The sequence below is a fragment of the Kogia breviceps genome, chromosome 18 (genome assembly GCF_026419965.1).
Source record: "Kogia breviceps isolate mKogBre1 chromosome 18, mKogBre1 haplotype 1, whole genome shotgun sequence".
NCBI lineage: Eukaryota > Metazoa > Chordata > Mammalia > Artiodactyla > Physeteridae > Kogia > Kogia breviceps.
In genome coordinates this window covers 48,635,170-48,659,691 of record NC_081327.1, presented here as the reverse complement: position 1 = coordinate 48,659,691, position 24,522 = coordinate 48,635,170, and the positions used below count along the sequence as shown (strand labels likewise).

The window sequence follows — 24,522 nt, the reverse complement described above, 5'->3', positions numbered from 1 at the left end:
GAATGAATGAGAGGTAGACTTCTCTGTGTTACGGCAGTGTTGTAGCAGCTCTCACAATTTAGCTCTGCAACTTACTTAACGGCTCTGTTTCTCGGGTTTATTGTCTCCAAAATGGGGATAATAATAAGGTTGTTGAGAGGATTAGATGAGTGAATACGTGTGAAATAGCACAGAACTAGTAATATATATGTTTCCAATTATGATTATTTTTTTAAAATTTATTTTTATTTTATTTATTTTATTTTTGGCTGCATTGGGCCTTTGTTGCTGCACACGGGCCTTCTCTAGTTGCGGCGAGCGGGGGCTACTCTTCGTTGCGGTGCACGGGCCTCTCATTGCTGTGGCTTCTCGTTGCGGAGCACGGGCTCTAGGTGCGCGGGCTTCAGTAGTTGGGGCTCGCGGGCTCTAGAGCGCAGGCTCAGTAGTTGTGGCGCACGGGCTTAGTTGCTCCGCGGCATGTGGGATCTTCCCGGACCAGGGCTCGAACCCGTGTCCCCTGCATTGGCAGGCGGGTTCTCAACCACTGCGCCACCAGGGAAGCCCTACAATTAGGATGATTATTTGGCCTCCTCTAAAGGAGTGCTCGTGTTCTTTAAGAGAGAAGTGCAAGGACCATCCTGGTGCTCTTTTATAGCAAACGTCTTACCTTTTCACTTCCTGCACGTAGTCTGCATTTCTGTCAAAGAGATGAGTCACGGAGTCTTTGATGGCTTCATGCTTGAAAGTAGAAGCTGTTCCAAAGACAGTCACATTGGCAACAGTGGAGCACAGCTGAGCCACAGCTTGGCCCTGGGAGTGAAATACAACAGACAAGTCACACAGGAGAGCTACCGTCCAACAGCTAGTCTCACTGGGTGTAGAGCAGGATTTCTCAGCCTTGCTGCTGTGGGCCTTGTTTGGCTGGATTAGCCTTTGTTGCGGGGGGTTGAACTGTGCATTGTGAGATGTTTAGCAGCATCCCTGGCCTCTGCCTGCTAGGTACCAGCAGCAAGCTCCTAGTTGTGACAGCCAACAATGTCTGCAGACATTTCAGAATGTCCCCTGGGGACGAAATTTCCCTTGGTTGAGAACCACTGGTGCAGAGGAAGGTGAGCCAGCAAAACCCCGGTACCAAGACATAACAACTGTTATTTAAACACATTGACCCTCAGGCTCTCCATGTATGAATTAGCACTAATACTACCTACTCCCTAGGATCTTGGAGGATATCTTAGTTTGCATTTCCCAGAAGCAGATTCTGAGGCAAGGATTTGAGAGTAAGTCCTTTATCTGGAATAGGATCGCAGGAAATACCAGGGTAGAAGGCAGCCAATAAAGGGTGTGTTTATCAAGTCAGTATCCACCAGCTAACTGGAGCTCAATCCCTCTGAGGAACTCCATGAGCAAGTGTAGAATACGCCTCGGAGATATCCAAACCAAGTAGTGAGGAAGCTGGAGTATTTATCTACCAAATTTCTGTCTAATACCGGTTGAGGGTTGTTTCTGCAGCAGTGGCTCTTAGGGACGTCTGACTTGTCCTCAGAGGCCAGACATGCTCCACAGCCAGTCAGGAGCCCTAAGTAAGCAACCTTCAGCACGTTGAGTGCAGAAAAGGTGTGGTGTGGCTGACAGCATCTGCTACAGGGGGTGTTAAATGAGGCAACAGGTAACACAGGTCCAGCACCTGGCACAAAACACGACACTTCACAGGTAATCAATCTTAATCATCTGTACCCCTTATTGGCTTATTACAACCAGGGCTGAGATGCCAGGCGTATAAAGAAAATGCCAGTGCATTTATCGAGGTTTAAATCTCGAATGGTCCAAGAGAAATGACAGACGTAGTTAGGAGTGGTTAATCTTCCCATATCCTTTTTCAATATCGTTAGAAGTTTAAGTCATTGGACAAAATACTGTGATCATGTGTATTCAGAAACCTTCCAGTAAAACCCAATTTGCTGCTAATTAAGATGCATCCTAAAACCAAGTACCGTCTCTTTCCAGTGTTCCATCTGCCATCTTAAGAAGGCAGAAATTATTAAGGAGGGAAATTATTCTACCAAAGGCGTTTGTGATGTGAGTTACAGCCTCTCACTTTACGTACATGTCTTCATGTTGGTGGACTCAGTCAGGTTGGAAGGTCAGTTTGTGGAAATGTGATTTTTCCCTACATTTGCTATTAGAGGCAACATTGAGAGAATCAGAGAATGTCAGAGTTGGAAGATCATCCAATTACCCCCTCCTTATTGTTTTATAGGCCAGGGAGAGGGGACTCTGAAAGGTTACGGTAACCCAATTCTTCAGAGGCAGACCTGAGATTCAAAGCAAGGTCTCCTGACTTCCAGCTACTGCCATTTTCTATTATGCCATGCATGCTGTCTACTTATTTTGGCATTTAAAGCTAAGCAGACTTTTAAGTTGCTACCTAAAATAGACACATTACTGACACGCTCACTTGGAGGTCAATATTTCAGAACACGGGCGTGAACCTGAGACTCCAGACAGGCTATAGTTCTCTGTTCTAAGAAGAGCTTTGGTATTTGGTTAAATTTTTTATCCCCTGATTTTAAAGAACAAAAAAGGGACTCTCCTTCCTAGTAAGTGTAAATATCAGCAACCACCATGACGATCCTCAAAAATTCATCAGGGCTTGGGCTAACCTTGTTAGTTCTGGCATGGGAGCTTAGAACTGGTTCTCATAGCCATGTGGCCCCTCCTCTGTCCTTAAGCAAGCCTGACATTTATCCACTCAACTCCTTTTCAAATTCCTGCTATGTGCTACCTCATCACACTGTGCTATAGATGCTGGAGCAGCAGAGATGCCTGATACACCTTAACTCTATCTCTAGTCCCACCGAGTCCCAGACTTGTGTATTGAAATACCATTTTGGCATCTGTCTTCCCCTGGCTCTCCAGAAACCACACATCAAATTCAACTCATCCAAAACATAACGCATGGCTGTCTCCAAATGAGTTACCCCTCATGTCAGCTTGCTAGGGCTGCCAGAACAAAGTACCGCAAACTGGGCAGCTTAAAAAACAGAACTTTATTGTGTTCACAGTTCTGGAGGCTAGAGGTCCAAGATCAAGGTATCAGCAGGGTGGGCTCCTTCTAATGGCTGTGAGGCAGGGATCCGATCCAGGCATCCCTCCCCGGCTTGTAGGTGGTGGTCTCCTCCCTAGGTCTCTTCGCATCGGTCTTTCCTCTATGCCAGTCTGTGTCCACGTTTCCCATTCTCGTAAGGACACCAGTTATACTGGATTAGCACTCACCCTCATGACCTCATTTAACTTGACCTCTGTGAAGACTCTGCCTCCAAATAAGGGCCTATTTTGAGGTGCTGGGGTTTAGGATTTCAGCTTATGAATTGGATGAGCGTGGGGGGACACAATTCAACCCGTAACACTCCTCTCACTGCGTTTGCTGCCTCGGTGGATGGAACTGCACCACTCACGCATCACTGAATCGGGGGGTCATCCTGGACCCCTCTTCCTCCCCCGCCCCACATCCGATTAGCGCCTTTGCTGTTTCCACTCAACATCTCTGGGGACTGTCACTTCCTCCCCTGGATTATGACAACACCTTTCCAACCAGCCTGGCTGTTTGCACGTGCACTTCAGGCTGATTTTTCTCAAGCACAGCGCAGCATTTCGTGATGTGTTTCAGAGCTTCACAGCGCCTGTCACGGCCTTCAGAATGAAATGCACGCCCTTTGCTTGACCGCCCAAGGCCAGCCCTCTGGGATCTGACCCCGTCTACCTCACTGACATGATTGCCCTCCACTTTTCCAATATCCACTCCCTAACTACACACAGACGTGCGCCGTCACTGACACTGGTCACGACCCTCATCCCACAGCATTCTCAGAATGAGCCTTCAACCTTATTTTACCGAGGAAGGAGCTGAGGTTTACGGAGGGTAGGGACCTGGGTCAAGGTCATTAGGGCACGGTGTGGTAGGTAGACCTTGATGTGCTGTGCTCACCAGCTGAGTGACCTTGAGTAAAGTATCTGCTCCTCTGATCACCTGTCTTAATATGCATTATACACAATACTATGTCAACACGAAGATTGCTGTGGGATTATATGACATATGCATCCATGGGCTTGGAATAGAGAATGTTTAATAAATACTTGCTATCATTACTACTGGGACTCCTATGACTATTTTTCTTCACATTATTATGGTTATATCAGCAGTGGAAGCATATCCGCTGCCTCCTCTCCAGAACATCTCATGCTGTTTTGCATCAGTGCTGGTTTTCCCACACACCTTCCTTCCCCTTCCTGTCGTGGCCTGGCCTTCCAGTGTCTTCTGCAGATCACAGCCACTCCCCCTGAGGCATATCGTCTTCTCGGAATCTTTCCCAGCCTCCCAGGCAGAGTCTCCTGCCTCTTCCTGTGCCACCATTGACCTTCCTCCAGGACAGCGGCCACCACGGCTTGCTGGGGCTGCTCCCTGACCCATCTGTGAGCTCCATGGGGTCAGGGACGGTGCCGCATGTGGCTCCAGACCCCAGTGCCCAGGGCAGAGCCTGGCACAGAGCAGGTGTTTGGTAAAACTTGTTGAATAGATGCATGAGAAACGAGAGGGGCTTGATGTAATGGGGAAGCCCCTCGTCATTTTGCAGATTTCTACGTTCTTTAGCTTTGCAGAGTGGGAATAAAGCATAGGTTTAATGAGCATGTCTAGTCTCTGGCCCAAGCAGAATTTTACCATTTCCGTTTTAAAGAGAAAGATACATGGGGTAGTAAAATGAAATGATTTAAGTAACTGGGTTACTTACATATTTAAATTATTATATAATATATATGAACATTATATGTGATATATAATACATAAATGTATTATATATTATAATTATAGTTGGCCCTCCCTATCCATGGATTCTGCGTCCGTGGCGTCAACCAACCACGGTTCGAAAATATTCAGGAGGGCTTCCCTGGTGGCGCGGTAGTTGAGAGTCCGCCTGCCGATGCAGGGGACACGGGTTCGTGCCCCGGTCCGGGAAGATCCACGTGCCGCGGAGCGGCTGGGCCCGTGAGCCATGGCTGCTGCGCCTGCGCGTCCGGAGCCTGTGCTCCGCAGCGGGAGAGGCCACAGCAGTGAGAGGCCCGCGTACCGCAAAAGAGAAAATATTCAGGAAAAAAGAAATTCCAGAAAGTTCCCTAAAGCAAAACTTTAATTTGCCACATGCTGGCAACTATTGATGTAGAATTTACATTGTATTAGGTATTATAAGTAATCTTGAGATGATTTAAAGTATACGGGAGGATGTGCATAGGTTGTATGTAAATACTACACCAAGGACTTGAGCATCCTTGGATTTTGGTATTTGTGGGGGGAACGGGGTGGTCTTGGGTACCACCACCCTGTGGGTACCGAGGGACAACTGTACATATAATTCGAACAATTATGTATATATAATTAGAGTAACCTATGATATGCATTATCTGTATATATGTACAATTAGTATTATATATGCATATATAATAAGTAATACCTAGCATATAATATTCCATTGTACTACATAATTAGTATAATAATATGATTATTATATGTGCATGTGTAATATACATGTACATATGATTAGCATAATATACAAGTAGTATATGTAATATTGTATCATAATTTGTATTATTATATTAAAATGCTGGGTAGTAAACACAGTTCGGCTCATATCCATTTACAGCATCCCTACCCCCTCTTTTAGCTCTTAAATAATTCACTCAGGCAATGAGAGGCCCTTGCAAGATCCTCAGTGATTTTCTAAAGTAAAAAATGCTCAGCATTCTGTATTTAAGCAGAAAAGTGCTGGCCCTCACATTTATAGAAAATCTGTACCCTCCGTTCTCCAAGTCCCAAGGTGAATGTAAGATCAGAATCTAATTTATCCTCATTTCTCCCACGTGCCTAGCAAATAGCATGGACTCAGTAAATACTTGTGGAAGATGGAGTGAATTTTCAATAAAAAGGATTCTGCAGTTTACCTGCAGACCCAGAACATAAAATGAACAAGAGAATCCAGTCTCCCAGCAACAGCAGTAAATGGAGATTTGCATGTACTTGTTTTTAATTGATTTCCCTTTCCCTCTGTAGAACGTAAGAACTCGGCAGCAAGCCTCTCCCTCCCTTCCCTGCGTCTAACAGTGCAGCAGTAACAGCATCTGCGGTTCCTGCCTCTCACCATGTGCCAGGTACTGGGCGAAAGTGCTTCCTTACACCCTTAAACCACTTTTGGAATACATTTTTTTTTTGTTTCCCTTTTATACCTGAAAATGGGGATTCAGAGAGGGAAAGGAACCTGTCCAAGGTTATGTACCTTTTAAGTGATAAACCTGGGGTCAGACCAGCTGTCCCTGACTCCACGGCCACTCTGCTGTTACTCTTTTTGTCCATCCCACTAAGCACTCAAGTTGCTGACATGGAAATCTGAGAGAAAACCATGGGTCCTTGACATCAATATGGAAGGCTTCACTGATCCACTCCAGATAGCTCTGTCTCAGGTTTAGATGGGTGAACAAATATCAACCAGCTCAGTTCTAATTCCAGGGCTGTTGGGGTCCCCTGAAGCCAAGCACAGTAGGAAATCCAGGGCCAATAGTTAGAAGGGAGTTGTTTGGGGGGGGGTCCCTGAAATTTGACTCTTATCAACAGACTGGCAGTTCAAAGCAAGATCCTATTCCAGAAAAGCTGGGCACAGTAGACAAACAATTAGAGGAGCAGATACATTTGTATAAAAGACTTAGTACACTGTCTGGTACATACTCAGTATTCATTAACTGGCAGTTTTTAACACAACTGCTCTGGAATTAAGACTGAGACTGGTCGAAATTCTGGTTACCCACTAAGTGGGAATTTAGGATAGATGCTCCTATCAGGGCACTGAGATTCAGGATTCAGCATCAGAGACTCAAGTAAACAGGAGACAAAGAAAGGACGGTTTAAAAGGGCCTCTATGGGACTTCCCTTGTGGTCCAGCGGTTGGGACTCCGTGTTCCCAAGGCAGGGGCCTGGGTTCCATTCCTGGTCAGGGAACTAGATCCTGCATGCATGCCACAACTAAGATCCCACGTGCTGCATCTAAGACCCGGAGCAGCCAAATAAATAAATAAATATTTAAAAAAAAAAAAAAAAAAAAAAAGAGGACCTCTAGGATACAGATATTCTCTACCTCCTCAGCCTTGTTTCTCATCACATACCAGAACTCTAGCTTTGGAAGGACTGAGCATATGGAAAAATGCTTAGTCCTTCCTAAATGCCACCCTCTCTCACCACAGGACATTTGCACACATGCAGGTTTCACTGCCTGGAGCCCTTTCCCTTGTCTTTCCTCTTGGTTGATTCCTAGTCATCCTCGTCATCTCAGCCTCTCTGTCACTTCCTTGTCATTCATTCCATCATTATAGGGCTATTTCATGACTGCCACAAATAGATTAGACACTGTGAGAGGTCCTGGAAAGATAAAGGTGAACAAGTTATAGACAGTCCCTATCATTTTGGAGCTTGCATTCCCCTAGAGGCAACAGATATTTAGAAAATAAATATATTGTTAAAAGTACAGTCATACACCTAAACCAATAGGGTGAGAACGCCAATTCCAACCACTGGGATGAGACCCCAATGGTACGCTGCAGTCTTGCAAATATGCGGAAAATAAGGGGCATATGCACTCAAGTGCGCGTGGACGATGCGTTGGGGAGAGAGACTAGATGAACCGGGAACTTGAACTGGATGGTCCCCGTGGCCGCTCCAGTCCCACGATTTCTAGGTCACATGGGCTGGTTCGTAGCTGGTCTAAAGAAAATCTATTTGAAAAGCCTCCCAGAGAGAATGAGAGTTTACACATTGTCCTACATTTAGTGACAAATGGAACTTTCGATTGCGAACTTGACCATTTCCGCAATCACTTATAAAACAGAATTGGGTGTACCTCTCCCAAGAGCTGTTTTCACATTTAAACAGCTCCTAGAAACCACAAACCATTCTAGCAGTCAAGGAATGTAACGGAGCGCTTGGGGACGTCTAGAGAAGATGCCTGGAGGAAATGGTGAGGTCAGGTTGTCTTCCTCCAAAGAGCTGTCAGTTTACTTTTTCATCTTCATCAAGGCAGAGAGGCCCTTGGACTAGGAGAGATAAATGAACGTTATCACAAAATCTAGTACATTGGGTACCTGAGCCCTCCGTATGCTTTTTCTGACAATACAAACTCCCACGCTGGGATTCAGACACAGGTTTAGAAATTTTTCTTTTTCCCCAGATCAGTGCTGTCATTTGCCTGCTCAACAATTCAGTTGACTCAATTGTTGTAAGAGGGGGAAGTTCACATCCCACTGTGTGGGCTGAGCCATGTGACCCGCCATCAAAGGCAGCAAAGAACATTCTATGTTTTCCCCTAGTACACGCTCAGAATCAGTCAGCTCCTCTTTTTCTTTATCTCGTTTGTCGCTGCAAAACTCTCGAACCACGCATGACACCCTGTGTAACATGCATGTGCTGAGACTCTCAACAGTGAGAAGCTTCGGGGGACAGTGACTGAGGGAGGAGAGAGAGAAGGAGGAAAAAAGTGAAGATTGATCAGGACTGGCATTTGTCAATTGCTCAAGGTGTAAATGTGGAATTTTTTTTTTTTAATCCAAAAAAGCCGTAGACACATTTTGGGGGAAGCCTTGGCAGATAATATCCTTCATTGATTGATTTTATCTATTATACAGCTCAGTGCTTCTCCGCACGAGCTGCCAGCACCAGCAGCGTCACCTCCTCTGGAGACTTGTTAGACGTGCAGGTTCTCAGGCCCCACCCCGGACCTGAAGAATCAGAACCTCTGGGGGTGGAGCCTGGTACTCGGAGTTCAAGCCTCTTCCAGCAGATCCTGATGCAGCTCAAGCTGAGAAACCACTGATGTAGCTCATCCTTCATGGCACCACTCCACTCCCCAGGATGCAGAGGCTAAGGCGCCTGGGATGCTCAGAATATCTTAATATCATGTTTTATTTCAAACCCGGGTGGGGTCTGGTTATTAGTATATATTTTATAAGCTCCCTGGGTAATTCTAATGTGCAGCCTCTGCTGAGAGCCAGCGCTCTAAAAGGTCAGTTATGGCCTTGACCATAATCCACTTCCTCCCTTCTGAGTCGAGGCTGACATCAGAGCCTGTGGGTTTAGTACGTGGGATCCCGTAGGTGAGGGTATGACTCACAGTCTAATGTGAGTCAGAGATGCAGGAAGAGAAAATAATCCCCCACCCTTATCAGCGGGACCTGAAGCTCTGGATGCCCGGAGACGTTCAGCCTCCTGCCCCCAGGGCCGCGGCGAGGCTGCTGAACACCCAGGCTTCCCCGCCACTCGCAGGCCTGCCCATCAGCTGTCTGCAAGGTGAACATTTAAACTTTTCCTCTGCTCAGGCTGCACCAAGCTCACTGCAGAGGCTCTCAGGTGAGAAGCGGTAGGGCTAGGTGGTGAAGAGTGTAGATTTATTTATCCAGTGTCATCTGCACAGAACTTCCTGTGTGCTGCGTGGGGTTCCCCATGCTCTGCAAACACCAGCTCGTTCGATCTGCATCCTGACCTCCATGAAGAGGGTACTCTTTCATCCTTGTTTTCCAGAAGAATGAACTGAGGCACAGAGAAGTCATGTAACCGCCCAAAGTCATACAGCAACAACAGAAACTAGATTTGAAACAACATCTCCTGGCTCTAGGGTCCACAGTCTTAACCACTGCCCCAAGCTACAGAACAGTAGAGGGTCTGGAGACTAAGAGAAGAGAAGGAAGGGGAACCATCTCTTACTGGCCAGTTGCTCTTTGTCAAGCACTGTGCCACACACCTTACATATATCTCATTTCATCCTGCCAACATCATACTCCCATCATGAAGACAGGCTCAGAAAGATCAAGGTTATCCTGCTGGTCATTGGAAACCGAGGCTCAGAGGAGCTAAGTACTAGCAGTGGGAACTGATGGGATGTAAACCCGAGTCTCCCTGTCACTAAGCCCAAGTTCTCTGTTCTGACATCAAAACAATTAAGTAGAAATGAGACCCATCCGAGGTTGCAGAGCAAGCTACAGCTCTCAGATCCCAGACCACTTAAGTCCTGGAATCAGCCAGCTTACGTGGCAGATTCTTCTTCTCTAAGTCAGGGATGATAACGTCTACTCCACAAGGTCAAAGAGGTCAAATGTGCGTCAGAGGAGGTAACACATGTGATGTGATTCACCAGAGAAGACTCAGAGCAGGTGCTCAATAAGCAGGCTTCCAAGGCCACCTCTTCCAGGAAGCTTTCCTGGATATCCCCAGAGGAGTTAATATCTCCTGCTTTGCCCTGAAACTCACACATATAATTTCTCAACCATCTTTCATGCCGTGCTATGGTTCTTCTTCTCTCCTCTCTTCTATTCCCTCCTCTTCCTCCTTCTCCATCTCTCTCTCCTCCTTTTTAAAAATCTCTTTCTTTTGTGTCTCCCACTAGCCTGTCAGCTCGTTAAGGGGAGGACCACATCTTATTTGCCTTTTTCCACAGCAGTGGGTCCCCCTACGTAGGTCTCAGTAGCTGTGTGTTGACTGGATGAAGTAGCAGAAATGACAGAAGTTTGATGAGCAAAGAGCAAGGTAGTCAAAGAGGACTCACAGTGTCAGAGGGCGACTGAGGGCTGGGACTGGGCACATGTACCCTTTCTAGAAGGGGAGGCTTGGAAGGAAGGTCCAGCAGCTTCTTTGCTTTATCCCTTGCTTGGATGCGGACAAGGTCTGCCCCACATTCCTTGGGCAGCTACAGCTTTACATCAGTGATGGGGAGGGGGCGGCAAATGTACGTGCTCACCAAGAGTAAGTATTTTCTTGTTTTTCCCTTCCACTATAGACACGGAGCGGGGAGAAGGGTAGGATGTGGGTAATAACTAAGGGAAGAATAGAGAAAGAATGTTGGGATGGATCGGGTTTGGGCATAGAAATATATTTCTCAGAGAGCCCCCAGAGACTAATTACAGTCAGATGGTGGTGCTGGGTCCTCCTAAGGCGGTTTGCAGGCGCTCCCAAGCTGGGCTGGGGTGGGCGTCTGCCCTGCTTTTGCCCCTCCCACCCATGCAACCTACTGGCAGAGTCCTGCTTCCAAGAATCTGGTCCCCTGGGGGGACAGAGAGACATGTTCATGAAGGGGTTTGGCCAGAGTGAGTCCCACGGCCCAGCGTGAGCCCAGCTCCCCACTTGGTGCCTAAGACACTTGGTCTCAGCACAGCTGGGTTCCCCAAGGACAGGTCATCACCGAGCACGACAGGCAGCTTTGGGACAGAGGGTAGGAGGGAGGCGACTTTCACATTCGCAAAGTTTCTCCTAGGACACTGTCCCGTGAGCACTGGCGCCTCCTGGGGTGACGGGCCGGTGACAGCTCTCTGCTCTGGCCGCGAGGGTAGACAGTCTGGTTTCACTTCATGGAACACTTGAGGGTCAAACAACATTAGCGCATTTTTGTTGGAGAGGCAGCTCCAAGACGGGCAGGAGAGAAGCTCGGGCGGGGTCTTAGGAAATAGCCTGTAGGGGACCCCTCTTTCAGAAGACCAAAGCAGCCTGGCCCCAACAGAGCCTTGGACAGACAGGAGTAGAGAAACTGAGCCCTGACCCTCCTTCCACCATTTCGGTCCCTCATACCTTGAGTCGCTCATATGAACAGGAAGGGCCTGTTCATATGAACAGAGCACAGCATCTCTGGGGGTCCCACACAAGACAGCTCAACATACAGGGAGAGGAGAATATGGACTTTTTATAAAAATCGAGGTGTGGCTGACACAGAAAAAGGCTGTGCATACTCAACGGATACATCTTGATGCGTTTTAAGCCAAGTATACGCCCATGAACACATCACCATAAACTCAACCATCACCTCTAAAGTTTCTTCCTTCCCTCTCTTTTAAAAAAACTTTTTGGTGAGGAAACTTGACATAAATCTTCCCTCTTCATAAGTGTGTAAGTATTGTTAGCTCTGGGCACTATGCTGTACAGTGGGTCTGGAAGACTTAATCATGCTGTGTAAGTAAAGTCTGCCCCGTTGACTAGCACCTCCCCCATTCTCCACCCTCTGCCCCCAGCCCCTTGTAACCACCGTCCTACTCTCTGCTTCTACTGACTTTGACTAGTTTAGATTCCCGATAGCAGTGGGAGCAGGCAGTGTTGGTTCTTCTGTGTCTGGCTTATTTTACTTAGTGTACTGTCCTCCAAGTTCATCCATGTTGTAGCAGAGGGCAGGATTTCCTTCTTCTTTTTTTTTTTTTTTTTTTTTGCGGTATGCGGGCCTCTCACTGTTGTGGCCTCTCCCGTTGCGGAGCACAGGCTCCGGACGCGCAGGCCTGGCGGCCATGGCTCACGGGCTTAGTTGCTCCGCGGCATGTGGGATCTTCCCGGACCAGGGCACGAACCCGTGTCTCCTGCATCGGCAGGTGGATTCTCAACCACTGCGCCACCAGGGAAGCCCTCCTTCTTCTTTTTTAAGGCAGAATCTTTCACTGCGTATACCACGTTCTGTTCAGCCATTCACCCGTCAGTGGGCATTTAGGTTGTCTCCACGTCTTGCCTATTGTGAGTAACGGTGCCGTGAACATAGGGGTACAGCTGTCTCCTCAAGATCTTGATTTCAGTTCACTTATGTATACCTAGAAGTGCGATTGCTAGATCATATGGTAGAGAAATTTTTAATTTTTTTGAGGAAACTCCATACTGTTTTCCACAGCGGCTACACCAATTTACATTCCCACCAACAGTGTAGAAGGATTTCCTTTTCCCCACCTTCTTTTTTAAAAAAATTTTTATTTATTTACTTTTTGGCTGCGTTGGGTCTTTGTTGCTACATGTGGACTTTTCTCTAGTTGCGGCGAGAGGGGCCTACTCTTCATTGCGGTGCACGGGCTTCTCATCGTGGTGGCTACTCTTGTTGTGGAGCACGGGCTCTAGGCGTGCGGGCTTCAGTAGTTGTGGCACACGGGCTCAGTAGTTGTGGCTTGCAGGCTCTAGAGCGCAGGCTCAGTAGCTGTGGCGCACGGGCTTAGCTGCTCCGTGGCATGTGGGATCTTCCTGGACCAGGGATCGAACCTGTGTCGCTTGCACTGGCAGGCGGATTCTTAACCACTGCGCCACCAGGGAAGCCCCTCTCCACCTTCTTGCCAACACTCGTTATCTTTTGTCTTTTTTATAATAACCATCCAACAGGTGTGAGGTCCTATCTCATTGTGGCTTTGATTTGAATTTCCCTGAGGGTCAGTGATATTGAGCATCTTTTGAGTCGGGCAAACCTGAATTGGAAACCTCACTACCCCACAGATGGGCTGTGTGACTTTGCAAAGATATTTCACCTCTCTGCGTCTCAGTGGTCTCATTTATAAAATGGAGAAAGGGCTAAGGACGCCACAGTGTTGAAGTTCACATGCAGACAGACTAGAGTACCCAGTCCAGTGCCAGGCAGAGAGCAGAAGCCCAGTAAATTTTAGGGCCCTTCTGCAATTCTTACCCTCAAGAGCGCGCATGCTGTGTTATGAACTTCCGCCTCCTGGTTCCAGGTCGAGCAGCTTTTCCCCAGGTGCTCTGGGACTTAACGATTGTCAACTGCGGGGCAGGGGGCCGAGGCGGAAGGGTTCAATTCAGGGTTACCACTCCCCTCTCCCCTACCTCCCGGCAGGCACAGCTGCGAGCCTTGGCAACCGGAGTGTGGGCATGTGTATTGTAAATATTTTAAGTTTTCTCTCTATTATATGATGTTTTGACACCTTAAGAACATTTCTGGCTGGGGAGAGACAGCCCCTCCCTGGGCTCACCAGTTCAATAACAAAGGGCTCCCCTGAGAGCCACGGGCAGATCTCTGACCACAGACCGATGGATTCAGAGCCCTCCCTCCTCCATCAGGTCCGCTCACTCCTGGAGGCAACACCCCTCTGCCTTATCCCTCCCAGGGCGCGGAATCAGGCATGTAGAGACGGTCCCTACGGCCCAACCACCACTGAAATGATTCAGAATAGCCAATCCTCAGCTGTCCACCCTGCCCTGCCTTGCATTTCCCACAGAAACCCCAATAAAGGTCACAGCCTAAGTACCCCCCCACCCCGAAACTCCTGTCTTCTGCCTCCTGAGCACCCTGGTGTCTTTCCCAGGTGGCCCTACGCGGCGCGCCTCCTGCCTCTAGGGCTGGAGAGTATAATACCCTCTGTCTTCCTGAGCCTTCCTCTGTCCCCTCCAGTGGCCACATCTGACCGACCATGTCATGAAAGAATACAAAACAGCATCCCTCGCTTTTGCCCCAGGGGTTGAGTGCTTTTGTGCAGCGCACGTGGTGACTCTGCTAACCAGCCCTCGTGGGAATCCTACTCGGTCCGTGTCTTTCATCGGGACTGTTTTCCAACAGAGACCACGCTTGGCCACAGAACAAGCCAGAGCCCAGAGCCTCCCGCACTGCCTGAGAACTGGGCTCCAGGAACCACGTGGCTGGAATCCTGGCCAGGGAGCCAGTCCAGGTTACCAGATGGCAAAGACCCCTTCACAGGGCTCTAAACCATGGTGGGTCAGAGCCACTTCCAGGCTGGCTGCCCTCCATGTGGTGAATCTGGATACCTTTCCTGGATGATTACTTTTGCGCAGTGGGACGCCGGATTCACGTTTCCAGCCAAATTACAATTTGTACTCACATTTTGGAGCTGTGGTTTTGATAAATGCGTCTATTTCAACCAAAAACTTGTTAGGTAGGCTGAGCGTATAATTTAGCATCTAAATTGGGATATTCTCTGAGAGCGGGGAGGGGGGGTGCTATCCTTAACTTTGCCCACTCAGCACGCATAAAGTAGAAATGCCCTCGGCAGACTGAGTGCCCACCCCTGTCACTGTGCGGCCACCCTAATACCACGTCAAGGAAAGGAACAGAACAGGGGGGCTGGGAGAGGAGGGCAAAGGTATGGGCACCCATGAGGCTTGGATTGTGAGGCTTGGATATCTACCACTCACCACCTGCGGGGCCGTAGGCCGATTATTCTCAACTGACAGCCCGATCTCTGAAGTTGGGATGATAATACCTACCTACATGTGCTAAACAGACATAGAGAGAGAGAGAGCTCCGCATGGGGTCAAGCACAGAGTAGGGGCTTAGGCAGTAAAAGCTCACTTCCTTGCCCATCTACTGCATTGTCTGCCCCACAACCATGGGGGTCTGTGAGACCAGCGTGTCATGGTGCCTGGCGGGCAGTAAGTCTCCTTGCTTGGTATGATGGTTCTCACAGCTCAGAGGTCTGGCTTCGTGCCTTTTTCTGAGTGTCCCTGTTTGTTGAAGGCGCCTCATTAATCGGGCCTCTTGACAGAACCAAGAGCCTGGCCTTGGCTTCAGCACCCTTCGGGTATGGTCAGCAACTGCATAGGAAAGCCCCTGCCCTGGCTACAAACCACGCAGACTCTCAAATCCCTGCTCCCCTGCCGGCTCTCAGGGACCAGACATCTGGACTCCCTCTGTGATTTCAGATCCCTCGGCTGAGGTTCTGAACCAGGCTGTGGTGCAGAGCCCATCACAGCCGGAGGGTGGCATGGGATGCTTCATATTCAGTCCTGTAGGGAGCAGAAGTGTGGCATCTCCAGAGAGGAATTCCCCCGGGGACATTTGGCCCTGTCTGCTCGACCTTTTCTACCTCTCCATCCTCAGACCTGCTCTCTTTAAAGAGCAGCTCACTTCCCAAATCTCTGTCCTGCGTTTCAAAGATCGCTGACTTTCTTTGTAAAGGCAACGAGTGTACAGTTATTTCACTCTTAATATTGTTTATCAGGTCACCTGCCTTGGTTAGACACCGACACCGCCAGCTCCGACACCATGCCTGGAATCGCCTCTTTATCCGGGGCCCCCGGCACAGCAACGGGCACGCAGAAAGTGTTCATAAAATGTGGCCATGAGTGAATGAATGAAAAGCTCTTCGCATTTTTTTTCCTCCCTTGACACATCTCAGTAAGGGAATAATAGCCTGTTCCTTTCGTGGCATCCTCTTCACTGTCCCATAAATGTTACATATTTATTTATTCTCTTCAGTGAAAATGTATGTGCCATGGACATAGATCAACGCCACGCACAGAAGTCGGTGTGGTTTGTGCACATTTACTTCGTGCCACATGCTGTGCTGGGTGCTAGGAATTCTAAGTGACAGGTTCTGGACACAGATCACCCGTGGGGTACCCCCAAGCACGCTCACTAGCCACCTGGGACTGGGCAAGTCCCATGAGCGCTCAGAACCCTCATCTCTCACGCGTATGTGGCCGTGGCGTCCTCCTGCAGGTGGGTGTGACGAGTGAAGGCTGTGACCCTGTGAGGGGCTGGGCATCCTGTCTGGCGCCAGCTGGTACCGGCGTTAAGGCCTTCGTCTCCTATTTCTGCAGCGTCTCCGACCAGGCAGCGACGCGTGGTGGCGCAAGAAGGCAGCAAAGCTGAGGAGCTGCGGAGACTTTTAAGAGCTAACAATCTTCCTGAATCGTTCGCTCCATCCTCCTACCTGGTGTAGGAAGCCTAATCCAGCGCCCTCCTGCGTATTTCCAGGATGAAAATTGATGAAATGGAGACAGAGGTTCATTACCTCCCAAGTTAGCCCGTTCTTTGAGGGGGCAGCTACGATGGCTCTGAAGGGCGTATCTGTGCTGTGCTCTGGGTGGCCGCCCTGTAAGTTTTGCTCCTGGGAGCTGTGACACACTAGACAACAGACCCGTGTGTCTCACTCCTTATTACTGCTCTGTGCAGAGCTCCAAGATTGCTCCCGTATCCTGAGTCTTCTTTTCTCCAGCCCGACCACGTTCAATCTGTTTAACCCTTCCTTTTGGCCGATGAAGCTACGGTCCAGTGGACAGTGGCCTGTAGGGTGAAAACCCTCTTCCATGCGGCAAGGTGGGGCCATCCCCCTCCGGCTGGGCACCAGCGGTTCTAGATACTTCTGTGTTTGCAGCCTACTTTCATAAGACAGGATTTTGAGTGGCACACTTGAATGGATCAGAAAGATGAAGCTAACACTGAACGATAGGGAGGGTGACACAGCTCTTCACGACCACAGTGCAGCAGTGCCTCGCAGGCTCCATAGGGGCGTGACAGCCACTCCACTGCTGCCTCGGTCTCACCACTTGACTCGAGGGGGCCTGGTCAGGCTCTCTTCGCATGTGTGCACGAGACAGATTTCTGGCATGGCCCAGTAAATAGGAGATCTTCCTTGGGCAACAGGTTCAATTTAAGCTCCTCCTTTCACTCACAGCAAGACGCATCGCGTGCCGTGATGAATTTCAGAGCTCTCTCGTGTCCACGCTCTGATGGACAGGCAGGCTTTGCATCCTCAGTTGTCGCAAAAGTCAGCTGTACACATGGGTGGGTCATTGCCAAGGTCTCAGGTGTGTCACTGGTCCAGCGTTAGGGCAGCACCGTCAGGGGCTGCAGGTTTACACGTGAGAAGCCTGGGGGGACAGAGGAGCAGGGGAAGGTTTGGCTTTGGGCTCCCTGCCTCCTCCCCGACACCCACTGCTTCTGGCCACTAAATATCTATAGGCCGCAGTCGACGAAAGAGCTCATCCAGGTACACCACTGCCAGGCCCAGAGTTTCCTAACCACTTCCTCATTCCCAAAAAGCTCTGGAAAAGACCGAAGCTATTATTTCCTGAAGCACAGCACAAACTGATCGTATTAGTAAGCTCTCTCGACAGATGAGAGAATGCAATCGCACGTCTTGCAGTGGAAGCGTCTACTCTGATCTTTACTAAGCTCTTTAAAAAATATATATGACTATAAAGCAACACGTGTTCATGTCCCTTGTAAAGAGTGAAATGGGGGAAATACAGAAAATGATAAACATGTCAAGCGTCATGCCATATCTCAGAGATAAGGACACTTACATACTTTGGCTCCTTTTGTTCCAGTAGTTTTCTGACATGTATAGATCAATATTTGGTTGTCCACAGAATTGGAATCACACCAAATATACCACCGTGTACCCTGATTATTATTTTTTTCTTTCTAAGCTTACACTGTGAGCGCGTCCATGGGTTGTGAAGCATTCTTTAACATCATTATTTCGAATGGTTGGGGAATGTTCTATTGTGTCATATACTATAATTCCTTTTACCCAATCCCTATCTTAGAGGAAATTGTAATGCTGTACTATTATTATTATGCCATATTTCAGCGAACATCTTTGAGCGTAGAACTTTGACTGTATGTTTCAGGCGGCAGGGTCTAAATCTGTTTTATCTGCTACTGAGTCTTTTGTGTCTAGCACATTGTTAGGTAGACTGTAGATGCTCAATGTCTGGACACGGGCCGGCCGCCTGTTTGACTATCTCCTTGGTTGTTTCTTTAGAAGACTTTGCCAGTAGGTAGGGTTACATCCTGTATTTTATATGGCAACCCTACCAGTATAAATTATAAGGTCAGGCAGCTTAGTATAGTTCTAAAGAGAAGATGTGGGAGGCAAAGCAGGAATTCTAGACTTTGTGGTCCACAGACTGATAAAGGAGAGCCTGCCGACGGTCCTTTTTGTTTTGAAGAATACATTTTGGCATTGGGAGATCAAACGTGGTTCCTGACTTAATAGCTTACAAGCTATCTTAAGTAATGAAATGGTGTCTACGTGTGGTTCAAATTTGATAACATACTCATTTGTTAATTCCACATACTTAATAAATGTATCCTTCTCTGTGTAATTAAGAACCTCATTGTCATTGCACAGATGCTGTCTGCCTGGAACAGGTGAAGTTCATCAATTTAATTCGATGAAACAATTGTCAAGCACCCACTCCACATGGACCCTGTGCTATGTGCTAGAAGCAGAGAGATGCCTAAGACCCACTCTGACCTCAAGATGTAGACAGGAAGACCCGAGGACAATTGTAGCCTGCTAGTGCCTGGCCTATGGAGGTGAGTGATGGGTGGATGGATGGATGCAGTCTGGCGAAGGCATTATCAGTAATACAATTGTGAAACATTCTTTAACATCATTTTGAATGGTTAGGAAATAGTCACAATGTTGAGGGTGTAGAGATGAAAGGGCAAGAAAGGCTTCCAAAGGGAAGTGACATTTAAATGATAAATAGGAATTTTCCAGGAGGAGAAATAAAAGGAGCTAGCAAAGGCTGTGGGGTTGAAAGGTGCGTGGTTGCAAGGGGAAGATGGACAGATGGGCGCGGCTGGAGATGAAGAAGGTGGGTGGGCCGGAAATGATGGGGAGGGGTGCTTGAGTTCTTCTTTGGCTGGTCATGAGTAACTTGTTCAGAAGGTCTGGGCTTCCCCCAAAGCACGCCCTCGGATAAAGATTTGTGTGCATGTGGTTTATCGGGAAGTTGATCCCAGGAAGTCAGATGAAGGCGTATGGTAGTTAAGTCAGGAGAGGAAGGAAAGCCTATGAGCCTATCGAACGGCTCACGGCAGTGAACAGCTGGAGTGCACCGCTAGTGGGACCTTCTGAGGAACCGTGTAGGACACCCCTGACGATTCCGCCACCTCGGGGGAGGAAGCTCAGCTGTTTACCCCCCAAGTCCCGTCGCTCACCTGTTGAGGATGCCTCTGGGGGCGTTAACTCCCAGACACGTCCACCTTGCCCCAGGCAAGGGCGCAGTTGCCAACCAGAGAAGAGGACCTCAGGCAGAGAGCTGCAGGAATCTGCTGGCAGGACCTGGGACCCTGCACTGACCTCAGGGATGGAGGGGGTGGGGGTGGCTGGGCAGCGGGGGCGTCTGCCACAAAGCCTAGCGGGTAACAGGGTAGATCTCAGCGAGGCAACTCTGCTTAGACAAGAATAATCCTCTTCCAATGAGTTAATACCATCAGCAATTCCTGCCTCGGGTGTGGTGTTCGCTGCTTCCCAAAGCCTGCCATGGACTTCTTTCTTGCTTTTTACGTGATTACCACCTCGGTTCTGCTTAACTGGTACCCACTCGGTGAGGTCACCTTTGGTGATTCAAATCTGCAGTGCGCCTTCCTCCCTGTTAATTCTCCATGATAGCGTCTTGATCCTTTCCACGTATATATCGTGTAATAGATATGCATATGCATATCTATGTATATCTATGTCTCTGTGTCTATATATATAATATGGCTATATGTGCATATATTTGTTTGCTCTTTGGCTATGTGCCTATCTCCCTCATTTGCCACTGTATTCTAGACATCTAGCATGGTGCCTGGCACATAGTACATGCTCAATAAAGGTCTGTTGGGTGAAGGAATAGGGTCCCCCACCTGCCTCATGTACTTTCTGGCAGAGGAAGTCTCCTCTCCTGTCTCCTCCCTTGTCCTGGAGCTGCGGGGCTGGGGAAGAGCCCTGAGCAGCATGGGGCGGGGGCTCAGTGGCAGGAAAGTTGCCCTCTGCTTGGCCCTGGGAAGGGGAGTCCCAGTCTCGGCACTGAGCACGTGGCCGCTTTCTCATCACGGGGCTGAGCTCTAGAGGACAGGGATCCTTTCAGTCACTTCTCTTGGGGCTTAAAATATGTGCCCTCCTTAATGCCTTCCTGCCTAGATGCATCTCTTAATCATCTCAAATCCAGGAGTTCAGCCTCACTAGTGTAATTAGTTCCCTGAAAGGTTTAGAACTTTTTGTGGGAGGGCTCGGGGGGCCCCCTGGGAAGGAAGGATTGCCAGATAAAAATCTGTATTTTGCTAAATCTGGCCACCCTACTGGGATTGACCTTCTGTTACTGCTCCGGAGAAGCGGGGGAGGAGCGTACCCACCCGTCTAAGCTGGCTTGGTGCATAGCACCACCACATCCTGTGCCCGCCGCCGCCCCACAAGCTTCACTACTGCCCTCCCACTGCCCGCCTGGCTTCTCAGAGGCCAGTGTGACCCCATACACCGTTGCAAAAGACAGCTTGTAGCAAGGTCGCGTTCATGTTCCGCATCTAGCTGAGCAGGCAGAAAGCCTGAGCAGATGGGCCCCGGCGTCTCCTTCGTGTTCCCTGACCTGCCTTCGTGGTTTCAAACACGGGCTTTGAGAAGGACCCTGGGCCTGGGTCTGGGCGTGAATTCTGTCCCCATCTTTGCCAGCCACGTGGCTTTGGATTATGAGGTTCACTTCCACAAGCCTCCGTGTCCTGAATCTCAAAATGGCTTGATGATAATGGTATACACTACATGCGGTTGTTGTAAGCACACGTAAAATAAGGAGAGCAAGGTACTTGGCACCATGTTTTTAAAAAAATTAAGCAACACATACATCCCCATGCTTAAATCCATATATATATATATATATATATTTCACAAAATTTGAAAAATTGGAATTTTACAATTAAATTTTTAAAAAATTGCTACTAGGTATTATCTTAGACCTCATTCATCCATCAGTTTTATCTATTCGAAGAGTTACAAATAAAATTCAAATGGTTGTGCCGAGAGTACGGAAAGGGGAAGAGTCTCGTGAAGCCGACATCACACCCAGGCGGATCCGGGACCACGTGATGGAGCCCTGTCTTCCTTCCTCACCTGTCATTACCTACCCAGTACTTGCAACTCCATGCTTCCTGTGGGCTGTTGTGCCGTGTTTCCTGGCAACCTGGAAAACTCCCGTTTGTCCGTGAGAAGTCTGCTGACGTATCACCCCTCCCCCATAAAGAATTAATCCCTCTTTCTCTCAAATGCTTCCATTGCTTTTATTAGTGCAGACTCCAAACTCTAGTTCTCGCGTGCAGTCACTCATCTGTCTCCTCCAGAGAGCGAGGGCTCTTCCGAGGCAAGAACCGCCTTACGCATCTTTGTCTCCACAGAGTGGCCGTCTGTGTATCTTGCTCTGTGTCAACAGACCCTCAGCTTTATTCAGCCCCAGGAAGAGCTTTCAAAGTCTCCCCTTGGAAAAGAGTGACCAGCCTGATTTTGAAAGCCCTCGATAGCGTCCCCTGACGGATAGTCTTGGGTACCACTACTGCTTTCCAAAAAAGGGGAGTCCAGACTTGTCCTTGAATTACTTGGGACTCTTATTTTGACACCACATCCCAACCCTAGGCTGAGCCCAAGACTGTTACCTCCCAAGGAAGCAGACTCCAGGCTCTTCCAGTCACCAAGCAAGTCATCTCCTTGTCAGAACAATGAAGCTCCAGCTCTAAAAAGCAGGGTGTTCAGGAGACAGGCTGATGGCCCGATGGAACTTTCTGTCGGCTCTCTGACATTCATGGCGTCCCTGTGCACCTGACACAGCCTGACCGTGGCCCAGACATTTATCAGAGAGAACACGGGGCAGCTGTGTGTCCCTCCACTGCCCCCAAGACCGCCACCGTTGGTGGGGGTGACAATCTGTCGCGTGCAGTGGATCAGCAAGGAGGGAATCAAAGGGGCGCTGCCGCCGAGCCGGCTGACGTCAGAGCTACATGTGAGCATTTAGAAGTGCTCGGGGTGGGGGGGGGAATGTGTCATTGTCATGCAGGAGGGCTTTGAGTTAATGGTTAACTTTTAAATCCATGTGGCTCGCTCCAGGTTTGGGACTGAAGTTATTGTAAACCCAGTTTAACCTGAGGATGGACAGGGCAGGAAAAAAGTGCACAAGCAAGAGTGCCTATGTGATTCGAATATCTGTCTCCTTAAATCCATGCTGGGCGGTCTGACGTCATTGCTGGTAGTACAATTAAAAATAGCGAAGTGGGTGTCATGTGCTGTGTTGACTACTCGTATACATTCAGTGAGTCCTCTCATTTTACAAATGAGAAGAATGAGACTTGGAAAAGTTAAGAAATGTGCCCCGGGTTATACAATGAGCGAATAGCAGGGCCAGGATCTGAACCCACGTCCGCCAAGGCCAGAGGGCTAATGTAACCTAACCACATGAGCAGACATATTCCTTCCTAGGTGGCTGTGTATTTGGTCAGAACCTGCTGTCTGTATGTTCTCTGACGCACACGAATCTGAATGCCTGCTCTAGGTGGAGTTGCAGGCTATGAATGCCAGACCGATTTTACAGACACAAAGCAAGCAATGAAACCGACGAGGATAAATAGCGTCCTTAGCGTCCAGGTACTCCTTGTGGGTTGTTTTGCTTGTCCTTTTACACTAAAGTGTGTTCCTGACATTCTCAGACCACAAACTTCCTCCTCTATCAAGAAGTCAGCCCTTCCACCAGCTGGGCACGCAGCCCGAGAGGCTGGGCATGAGAAAAGCTCAAAAGTGGAAGAGTTCACAGCTGTGAGATTTTGAAAATAGCCGCTCATTTCCATGTGACACAGATGGGTACCATTTTATGAGGAACTCCCTCCTCCTCATTACAATAAGCTGGGTTGCACATCTGCTTTTATTAGCAAACACAAAAATGCATACAGGATAATTATTCCATTACTTCTTCTCTCTGAGGTAGGGCATGATTTGCACAGGATCACAGGCACCATTTACTGCGCTGTCACTTGGAGCTGGCATTGTGTTAAGGATTCCATTATCTCGTTATCTACACAGCAAGCTTAGGAAGAGCAATCGCAAACCTGGAGTGAGCTATGTGGATTTAAAAGTCAACCATTAGCTCAAACCATTAACACAGCATTCGCTATGATGTGAATTTTATACCCAAGGAAATTGAGACTTAGATGAAGCACCTTGGTTGAGATCATCCAGTAAACTGCTGAAGGTTGGATTTCAAGGAATCTAAGCCTCTGTGTCCTAATAAACCTAAAGCAACGTATACTAACACAGAAGATAGAAATGAATGCTAACTAATACCTTCTTTAATGCATGCCATTTCGTGTGCATTACCCATTACAGAGCTCTACCACACACATGACAATGACATCTAATTCCTAGTGAGCTTCTGAGTGCCAGGCTCTGCTGCAAGATCTCTGCCTCACTGCTTCTCAAACCTGAGCACGCACTGGAGGCTCCTGGTGGACTTGTTACAACACAGAGTGTTGGCTCCCATCCCAGAGTTTCTGATTCCATAGTAGGTCTGGGGTGGGACCCAAGAAAAACCACAGTTCCATATGAATTAACTCACTGACTATTCATATCAACACTTTCATCCTCATTATGAAGATGAAGAAACCAAGGTCCTGGGGGTTTAGTAGCTTGTCAAAATAAAGAGAAATACACCTTTAATCTTTTATTTGAGCTTCTCTTCTATAAGCTGAGCCCAGAATAGCTTTATTTCTCTCTTCTTGATACTGAAAGCAAACCCCACCATAGGAGCCTAAAGCCCAGGGCCCGGTTTACCCAGCTCAGGGCCATATTGTGAAGTTATTCTGATGTCTCGTCTGGCATATATCCTGGGTTTACTAATATCAAGTGGAGCCCAAATGGTTTAGGAAAAAGCAAATATTCACCCGCTCCTTTGCCCACACACTTATTCAACCCATTAGCACTAATAAGCTCATTCTGGGCACTCGGCAGAGTTCTAGACAACAGGAATGATTCTCAGAAAAAAGAAGATAAGCTTCCAGAACTAAGCATAGGGCTGGGAAGCAAGGTCCAAAGGACGGCCGTCACTGGAAATTCGACCAGTGGCCCAGGTAGGCAAGCGGGTTTTCGTGGGCTACAGATACGATGACGATAATCCTAAGGGTCATCACGATAATTGCCGTAGGCCAGGTTCTCTGGAAAAGGACTTTTTAG

The 24,522-nt window shown here is 48.4% G+C and overlaps 1 protein-coding gene across 1 annotated transcript in view; it reads right to left on the bottom strand.

The window, feature by feature from the left end:
• VAT1L (vesicle amine transport 1 like) overlaps positions 1-24,522 on the bottom strand; it is a 139,999-nt gene that overhangs the window by 72,288 nt on the left and 43,189 nt on the right. Inside the window, exon 4 of the mRNA XM_059045097.2 lies at positions 647-789. Coding sequence (XP_058901080.1) covers positions 647-789 — 143 coding nt within the window. The remainder of the gene's footprint in view (positions 1-646; positions 790-24,522) is intronic.